The sequence below is a fragment of the Mus caroli genome, chromosome 4 (genome assembly GCF_900094665.2).
Source record: "Mus caroli chromosome 4, CAROLI_EIJ_v1.1, whole genome shotgun sequence".
NCBI lineage: Eukaryota > Metazoa > Chordata > Mammalia > Rodentia > Muridae > Mus > Mus caroli.
In genome coordinates this window covers 75,044,492-75,054,611 of record NC_034573.1, presented here as the reverse complement: position 1 = coordinate 75,054,611, position 10,120 = coordinate 75,044,492, and the positions used below count along the sequence as shown (strand labels likewise).

The 10,120-nt window shown below is 39.2% G+C and overlaps 1 protein-coding gene across 9 annotated transcripts in view; it reads left to right on the top strand.

The window, feature by feature from the left end:
- Positions 1-10,120, top strand: part of Nfib (nuclear factor I B) — a 215,732-nt gene that overhangs the window by 152,796 nt on the left and 52,816 nt on the right. For all 9 annotated transcript variants that reach the window (XM_029476293.1, XM_021160527.2, XM_029476292.1 and 6 more), the window contains 2 exons: positions 931-1,051; positions 4,082-4,200. In XM_029476293.1, the coding sequence (XP_029332153.1) occupies positions 931-1,051; positions 4,082-4,200 (240 nt within the window). The remainder of the gene's footprint in view (positions 1-930; positions 1,052-4,081; positions 4,201-10,120) is intronic.

Below are 10,120 nucleotides of genomic sequence, written 5' to 3'. Positions count from 1 at the left end.
TCTTTCTCTTTCTCTTTCCCCTTCCCCTTCCCCTTCCCCTTCCCTTTCCCTTTCCCTTTTCCTTTTGTTGTTTGGAAAGTGAGGTCCACTCTGTATAAGCGACAGGGGGTTTGGACTGAGAGTCTCTTTTTATCCCGAGACCCTAACATATGGAGTGAAGGTGCAGTGAACATTCCTTTATAAAACCTGCCTGCATGTGTATTTGTAAAACACCTTGGCTTTTATTTCATACTCATAAACTTTACTTATCTGTGCCACAATTCAAGGTTTTCTTAAATCAAATTATACACACTGTGATCTTATGTTTGTTTATTTTGTCTTGTTTGAGACGTGGTCTTACTCTGTACATCAGACTGGTCTCAGCCTTGCTAAATATAGTCCAGTCTGGCCTTGACTTCTCGATTCTTCTGCCTCAAACTCCCTAGAGCTGGCATTACAAGTGTATGCCACCAGACATTGCTAACCATCATGTTTTTAAATTCATTTTAGGGTTGATGTTAAAACTCTCATAAGATAACAAGCTTTATTTGTCAAAGTCTTATATATTTATTTAGATAACAATGATGTAGTTCAGTGCAAGCCACTCATTTGGTGCTAAGTAATAAGGAAAATTTATTTGTTCTGCCCTGCCTACATCTACAGACTGGGGAGTAACAGATATAGTGACCAATCATATGGGGGAGTGAATGAAGAAGACTGGGTGATTGTGACCAGGGAAAGCCGTATCCAGGGACCTAGAGTGAGTGTCTGGAATGCTCAGACTTGACTTGAGGTTTCTGGGTCTTATCTGCAGCATTCAGGGGGTGTCAAATCTTAAGGTAAAGAGAGCTCTTGCCCTGAGCCATGAAAAAAAAATAGGGATTTTATATTTGAATAGAGGTAACAATTAGTATCACTTACAACCTTTCTTTAAAACTAATTATTCCTCAGCACCCATAACCCAGGGAACTGGAGTCAACTTCCCAATCGGAGAAATTCCCAGCCAACCATACTATCATGACATGAACTCTGGTGTGAACCTGCAGAGGTCGCTGTCTTCTCCACCGAGCAGGTAATGACAAAGATGTTGTGTGTGCTCTCCCCCCTTTGTGCAGTCAGACAGACAAGTAAAGTAAAGAAGCCAACTAGGTATTCTGCTGGCAACACACATGCTTCAAAATTTTGCCAGAATCACTTGTTTTGATATTCTTGCATCAGATGTAACTGCTGTCACCTTTTAAAGTCTTTTATTGGGGGTGGGGGGGTTGGTGAATGAAGTATGAAGTTTTTTGTCTTATGGCATGACATATGATCCCACTAGTTAATCTTTTGGCAACTTTTAAAGCGATACTGGGAATTGTAAAGATGGCCATGAGGTGAAGTTCACTTGTTGCTCTTATAGAAGACTTGGGTTCTGTCCTCAGCATCCATACGGTGACTCACAACCATACTGAAACTCCAGTTCCAGGGAATACAGTGTCATTCTCTGACTTCCATGAACACCAGGCACGCACATGGTACACATATGGGCAAAGCATACATACACACAAATTAAAAAAAAACAAACCTTAAAAAGTGTGATACCCTCATAGTGGCAAAGGGGAAGGGGGAGGGGTTCCAGAGGGGGAGCTGGGAAGGGGGACAACATTTCAAATGTAAATTAATAAAATAACTAATTAAAAAAAATGTCCAAGTGATGTTGCTGCAGTGACCCTCATCGATAGCCAGCCCATCCAGATGACTTTTACCGTAATTACATGTCTGTACCTGGGATCATGAAACATGTAAAAGATGTCATTCCCCTAGCCTTAAAACGAAAGCCTGATTTGAGACTGCAGTATTTAATTAATTGAGATGATTCTCTGACTAGATCAGTTAACTCTCCTGGTACCAAGGAAAGCACCAGCCACTCTGAAACCGAGTTAGCCAGCCTGTGCTGGGGACGACACTAAAGAGTGAGGGTCCCTGGCTTTTAGTGCTCTGCTCACAAGGGGTTTACTGACTCTGGCACACTGTAACTTTGATTCAAGATAAATATAGAGATATAGAGGTCTTTTTATTTTTCCTTTTTGGGTTTTATCTTCCACGTATAAAGTCCATTTCTGGAGCATTCAGTATATCCACAGACTAGCGCAAGGATATACACAAATTTCCTCCCCTAAAAAGCGTGCATTATGCTAATTTTTAAAAATAAAAGACAATCTGGAAAAGTATTTTTCTAGACTTTTTCAGTAATGAAAGTTAATTGCCTCTGTGGAAATATCCATATTTATGTGTTTATAAAGTAAGGCCAATTTTATAACATTTATAATCCAACTATATTTTCATGTAATTAGATTGTATATCAAGATAATTGGGTTTATTATCACTAAAGTTATCTCTGATATGTTGAAGTCCTAAAAGCGTTTTGATCTTTTTAAATTTAAAATGTGAATGAGGATTTTTACATTTCCTCCCGTGGATCCATATGTTGTCAGCACAGGTCTTTCCCCATGGCCACTCAGTATCAGATCCTGGGTCCTTCCAAATAAGCCCACCCTAAATAAGCTTAGCCTAAAGATGTTTCTTTGTTGTTCCTTGTGGAAATAATTGCTCCCCCTTTCTTTGTCTACTTCTGCCGACTCATGGTGGAAGAGAATTACATTAAAAGGAGAATTTAAAAAAACATGCCCCAGTCTCTAAATTTGGATACTTTGATAGAGACTGAAGAAATGATATCATTTCTAGTAAGCTTTGTCATGGGAAGTAATTGTCATGCTCAATCGTGTCAGTACTCAGGGATTCTTAGCCAACAATTAACCCAGTGCATCCACAAGAGACTGAGATGGGAACAGGCTTCAAGGACTCGCATGAGTGCTGTGGCTGGGAGACCTTCCTTCCTCCTGGGGTGACTACTTCTGTTCACTTTTCCTGGGTAAACTCACTGAATTTCTCCATATTTGCCCCCCCCAGCCCCTGTTTGTTAAAAATGGGGGCTTTGCATACATGCATTTTAAAAGATAATCTACAGTTCCAAACAACCTTGGTGGAATTACAGTTATTAACAGTGCATGAAGTGAATCCAGGAGGTATTTTGTTGCATATGAACACAGGTACCAGGAAGAATTCTTTTCATGAAGAGGAGTATTCATTGAAGAGTCAATCATTAGCTGTTCACTGGGGTGTTGGTTGGAGCACACCAAAGTAAAGTGTCCCAAACTATCACCATAGCTTTTAGTCTTTGCAGTAGATATCCACTTTTCTTCATAATAAAGTTATGTTATTCCATTCAAGTATAATGGAATTTCCTTGAAGTATACCACTTGACTTGTCAGTAATCATTTTTCATGGTTGATCTTAAGAATAAAGGACCGGTAACCCAGTCTCTTTAAGGAAGATCATGGTATACTTACTTATAACTAGTAAACTTCTAGAACCGGTTGTCATGTTATTAATTACAAGGTCAGCACTAATAATTAATATTTAATAAGTATCTTCTTCAACTGCAAGCCATTTAGCTGAGAGCTTTATAGGTATTAGCTCACTTCATCTTCTCAACCAAACTCTTTAAACTGGGTTTTATTATTTCCACCTTACAGGTGATTAACTGAGCTTAGCCAGGTTGAGGTACCTGCTACTGGAGCTAATAAATGGCAGGCCAAACGTGGGATTCCTGAAGCTTTTCATTGCCCAGCTCCAGTGCCCTTATCTCCAAACTAACAACAAAGTTTGGCACTGTGTGTGGCTGTGTTGTGCAGTGAACAGTATTGATATCAAAAACATAAGATAAGTCAGTGCATCTTAGCAAAATTTGTACATTAGCAGAAAAGACACACTTGAGAATTCACTTTCAGTGAGTAAGTTTCTCTGAAAAAAGATTTGAATAGATATAACTCTAGCAAACAGTTTTGTTAAGTAGGCAGATGGATAGGTGGTGCAAACAAAAGATACAGAATATATACTATTGCAAATGTTCACTATTCCCATGGATGTCTGGAATACCCACCATTCTTTCAAATTAATTCTTTAACTTGGATTTATGGAAGTTATTTTTCATTTTAAAAATAAATGCTACAATCTTCCCAGAAATGCCATTAATGTCATCGTTATTATATTTTAACAGCAAAAGACCCAAAACTATATCTATAGATGAAAATATGGAGCCAAGTCCTACAGGAGACTTTTACCCCTCTCCAAATTCACCAGCTGCTGGAAGTCGAACATGGCATGAACGAGATCAAGGTGGGTACAGAGACACTTCCAAGGAGCACTGGAGTCTATAGCACTGCTTATTTCATGTTGCACTTAGTCACCATTCCTGGGGAACCAGTATGGACTAACCCTGAACTAATTTCATTAACCTTTTTAAAGATAATTTTACCAGAGTGGTCACATGTTCTCAAAGTTACAAAAATCCCATTTTATTATACTTTTATGTTCATACAAAAATGGTCTCTCAGGGCCTACAAGTATGTATTCAGCTGACTTGGGTCCATTAACACTGGACAGTAGAGTCTTGACAGAGTGGCAAATTCAGATTCTGTGAGCTCCCATCATTTTCTCTGTGAGTCTGTTTGGAAGAGCAAATTTTAGGCAGTTGGCAGGTAGAATTCTCACTTACAGGAGACTGTAGTTTATTCTGGAAGTAGGTGGCGCACAGATAACAGATCAAAATATAATTTAAGAGACTGAGTCTAAGTTAATCCACTTGCTTCCTAGGTAGACCTATGACTCAGTTCTAGGAGGAGGAGCATAATTTTATATAAGTATGGTTTAGCTTTCTGGGATCCAACTTGGTCTTTATTCTTGAAATGTGTTGGATCTCCTGTGTTATTTAATAATACACATTCATGCCTTTCTATACAATAAGAAGGTATTAAAGGTGTGGGAATAGACAAATAAGCTAATTACAGCTTATGTTGGTTCGTCTGTACATATGTGTAAATAAATTTTTATAGAAGCATCATAAAATGTATTTGTACATTTTAAAAAATCAAATTATGTGTTTAAAGATGTAAAAGGAATGTGTTTTGCCCTGATGGTTTTCAGCCCAGAGTGTAGGAATTTTTTATTTTATTTTTTTGTCTGTGAGCTTGAGAAGCTATATGCAGAGAAATGTTAACAGACAGCTGACCCTGGAGCATAGCATTTATAGCCAATGCCATGTCCTTACTAGGATTTCCTATTGCTCCTCAGAATTTCATGCTGAGTGACTTTAACAAGGATGAAACCTTCATGGTGATCTAGACTAACAGTTGGATTACCTTTCGCATGTTGATATTTTAAAAAGATTTACTTATCTTTATGTTATATGTTTGAGTGCTTAGACTGCATGTATGTGTGTGTACAACCTGGGTGCACTTTGGGCACCTATGGGGACCAGAGAGGCCATCAGATCCCCTGGAACTCGAGTTACAGATATTGCTGAGTGCTTTGAGAGTGCAAGTGCCCTTTACTGCTGACCTGTCTCTCCAGCCCCACATTTAAAGAATTTAACTAGTAAAGACAGGGGAAAGTTACATGGAACAGATGGAAGCAGGGTGAGGCACTGAGGTGGGGAAGCAATGGCAGAATGGAGGTTGGTACTGCTGATGGGAAAGAAAGTGAGGGATATGGCAAGCTCCTTTTACCGAAGGGTTGGAAAATCAGCTGGCCAGTTTGGGCTTTGCAACACTTCCCCAATCCATTCTTCAGGCAGTAAGCACACTTGATCAGGAGGCATTATTTGACCTTTCTGCTCCCTCTCCATCAGTAACACCCCCCCCACCCCCAGTGTTCTCGGGAGAAAATCACCAGTCCCTCATTTGACCACAGGTTCACAGTATTGCTTTCGTTCCCACTGCCATCTGGGCTTATGACTTTGTTTGGGTTTGGGAATGCAGTGGCCAAGAAGTGGCCTTTCCTACCTCTTCATCTGGCAAATCTCTTGATATCCTTAACAGCCCCTGATCTACCAATGGTTTTCATCATAAATTAGTCCTTCCCACTTTTGTGCCTTGGCAGCTGATATTGCTCCATCGTTGTGTTCATAATAGGTCATTTTGTATTTATTTATTGGAGAAATTGTTTAGATATATCCATATTATTAAGGTAACTGTTTTGACTGTGGTTGTCATTAGCACCAAAGACAAGAGTGATGCATGGTCCCCACAGTCAATATTAGTCAGATAAACGAGTCCTTGGATAATGAACCAAGTTTCATAAGTGAAGGCAGGAAATAACAGAACTATAGAAGTGAACATAAAAATAAAACCCACACATCTTCATGCTTTGTTCCTTGCTTTACAAACATTGTCACTTTACTCTAAACAGAGATGTATTTCCTCTATCAGAAAATTATTCCGGAGCAGATCCTATTGGTAGTAGTAATAACAACACTGAGAGCTTACGGATGAGTGTGTTGCTTAAATATAGGTGTTCTTTATTGTAGAGTGTCACTCCGTGAGAACAGATTTCTACTTTGTAAGAACTGATTTCCCTTCCAGCTCTTCAGGAAAGCCAATCTCCCGTCATATTATAAAACAGTTTTGAAAAGTAGAAGGGAGACTGTCATTCTTTCGCTTTGTAAAATCATTGCATTGTCTTGATGATTTCCTATTGTCAAGATGACTAACACTATCAGAGAAGGCTGTAAAAGCAAATTATAATAAGAGGAAGGAGGAAGGTTCTATTCTCTGTGTGTTGCTTAAAACACCTGTCACTTGAAATTTGAAGACCCTGAGGACTTTGTAATATGCACAATAAGCCATTGTGGGAAGAAGACTTCAACTACATTGAAAAGCCCAGGGAGGTCCAGCACCATCTTCACAACTTGCTAAGACCGAGGAGGAGGTGATCTTGTTCTCAGAAGCAAATCCAGTTTTTAAGTTTGCAGAATAAAATGCCCGAGATTGTTCTTGTCCATCCTCATGCCATTCTTGAGGCGTCCTTGTCATTTGGGAAGGCGTGGTCTAAGGCACTGGTGAGTGAGTACCACTTCCAGTGCAGCTTCCTGGCAGTACCTTACAGTTGTTTTCCACACAAAGCCCTCTTTGGTACACAGTAACACTCTCTGGTTCATCATCCTAGGCTTCTGTTTATAATTGGCAGGGATGCTAAAAATTCATTACTCTTCCCTGGATATCTGCCTCAATAGATGATTATTAACTGTCAATTAAAATATCTTCTGGCCAGCTCTACCGAAGCTGAATTTCGAAATAGAAGAATAAAAATGATGAAATTATGGGCAATATGCTATAGTTTTTTATTCCAAGGTAGAAATAAATGATGCCATGTAACCAGGTTTTGAATTTGTTTTTTTTTTTTAAGAATTTATACAAAACAGTCATACCAAATCTAGCTTTCATAGTTTTAAATAATTCAGTATACAAGTTTTTTTTTTCAGATTAAATACACTCTTATATTGCAATCATAGTGTATAACTTTGCAAAGGTGGGCATGATTATTTTTAAACTAAATAGTATTCAGTTAAATATTTGATAGAGGACTATATAATTTGGTTAAGTTTCTTCTCATTGCTAGTGATAGAAATTGAACTTGTCAGTGTCAGTGCTTAGTGGAGGTGGCACATGCCTTTAATCCCAGCACTTGGGAGGCAGAGGCAGGAAGATCATTGTGAGTTCTAGGACAGCCAATGTCTACACAGGTAAACACTGTCTTGTATCCCCCCTCCCCAATGAAAGTAATAATGGGCATGAGGAACATAGAGTAACCATTGTATTCTTTTCTTAAGGTCTAGAATGTTCTCTTTGCTTAGTCTCTACTATGAATACTTAGATCTGAAATTTCATTTTTCTTTGTTTGGGGGGTGGGGGCAGAGCAAGGTGAAGATGCTGCCCAGTCCCAGTGCCTATTTTCCAACCAATCTACCCCTGATCTGTGGCCTCAGACTTAAGTATTTCTTTTGGATACTTTTTTTAATCCTTCAGATCTTAATGATTACACTCATGAAATATGGAGGTTGGACATGTCTTTGATTCCAACATTTATCCACAAAAAGTTCTCTTGATAACTTGTCTACATTTAGTTACACCTCCCTGAGTCTACTGAGGAACTAGCTGACTTCCCTGGAAAGGACTGGAGCAATCGTTTTAACACAAGATGAAGAGTGATGCACCTCATGGTTTTTCTTCTACTTCCGCTTACTTTCATGACATGACATCTGGTTGTATTCTAATGCCCAGTAATTTAACAGACTGATTATTTACTTGGACATTTGAATTTTTTTTTCTTGAGACACTGTCTCTGTCTCCCAAGTGTTAGGCTTCATGCTTGGTTACTTGAAACCTTCACATCATAACGCATCAGAATCATTTGTCCCTCCTGTTCAACCAGCCATGGCTTTATCTAAGCCTGAGTGTAAAATGATACAATAATACACTTGTAATACAGAGTTGAAAATTTCTGAATGGAATATATAATGGCTTCTCAATCTGATAAATAATAAGCCAATTTGTAATTTTAGATAAAATGGAAACTTAAAAGGACTTTTCGTGCAGTTAAATTTTAGGATTGAGATAATTTGGCTCATTTAACATTTATCAGATTCTTATCATATGACAAGGATTTTTATAGATATTGGGCACACAAATATTATTAAGTTAGAATATTATTAAGCTCTGGTCCTGCTGAACAGAAAAATAATTGTTATTTATAAAAAGGGGCTTTATCAAAAATAAGTAAAGTGAGTGACAAGGGACTATCTTTATGCTTTGAAACTCACTTTTGAAGCACCGTGAGCTATAAATCTTTACATAAAATCAATAAGGTAGCACCTTAGAAAAGTTGTCCCAAGTTGTAGACTGTCATTAGTTAGAATTTTAAATTTAACTCTTGAGACCACATAGACATCATGTTCCGGTTACAGCGGAAATACAGTTACTAAGTTTTTAAAAATATTCAACAGCAGACAATGCAGCTCCATGGTAGACAGAGTACCGGCTGAGCATGTACGAAGATCTTGGGTTCCATTCCCAGCAATACACACGCAGGCGCGCACGCACGCACGCACGCACGCACGCACGCACGCACATCCTGTTCTATAAAGAACTCTCTGCAGCACATCTTTCTGAAGTTCTGTATATTTGTACGTTCATGCCATTAACTTTGCGAATATTTTCCTCAGTGAAATAGTCTCTCCTGTGCTAACCTTCAGTTTGTACTGTCTAACGCTCTCTGGGGGATAGTGGGAGCCCTCAACAAATGAATTCAAGCAAAGGACCCGCAGGAAAAGTGGGAGCTAGAGATGAACGTTGTCTCTTGAGTTAATGAAGAAATAAGTAAGGGTACCTGGAGTGAGGTACCATGTGAGAGAAACAGATTCAAGACCAGTACCACTTAATGTGAGTTCGGGAAGTGTTCCTAGACATGCTAGATACGAGTGGTCTACTAAGTTTGGAAAGCTCTGGTTTAACTCAACTCAAACTTTTTTCTTTGCTGACTGAATATGTAGAATATTAAATATACTGTTGTGTGCTGTTACTTTCCGGGAGAGGCTGCTGACTTGATTAGCATGCTTATTATGTGTGTGAATTCAGAAGCCTCCCTCCCCCACAATAGGGAGGAGTTAGAGGGAGCATTAAGTCCAAACTTTGGGCAAGTGCCAGAACGCAGACTTTCTGTTTGATGAGGGCTGGAATCTCAAGGTTTCTGTGGGCTTGGGAGCTGAGTGAGCCCACAGCTTTCATGCTTGGCTGGGTAGCTGTTCCCCTAGAGTCATTAACGTTAAAAGCAGTCCTGGAGAAGGCAGGGGGTGACCTGGCAGGCAAAACTTACCAGCTGCCTCTGGGGACCCACTGACCACCAGTTCTGTTATGTTCTTGGAGTTGGCATCACCGCAATCAAATAGCAAATCTTCAAGTATCAATTTCTTTTAACGTGAAAAATAAAAACGGAGCTAACATCCTTTGATGGGATAAATGTGCATAGGAGCGGATTAGAATTTAATGTATAAGCCCAGTTTTAAATCTTCCTTCAACTTCCTGAGACAGTATCAGAAGTCAGGATTTGTAGCTGAGTGCCTTCTCCCCCCACCTCACTCCATGCCACTTTGGTATCAGAAAGCCAACCTCAGAGACCCCCACCATGTGTGGATTATTTCCATCATCTACACTGCTGAGGGTGGAAAAAAATGAAAAGAAAAGAAAATCACATGACCATCTTC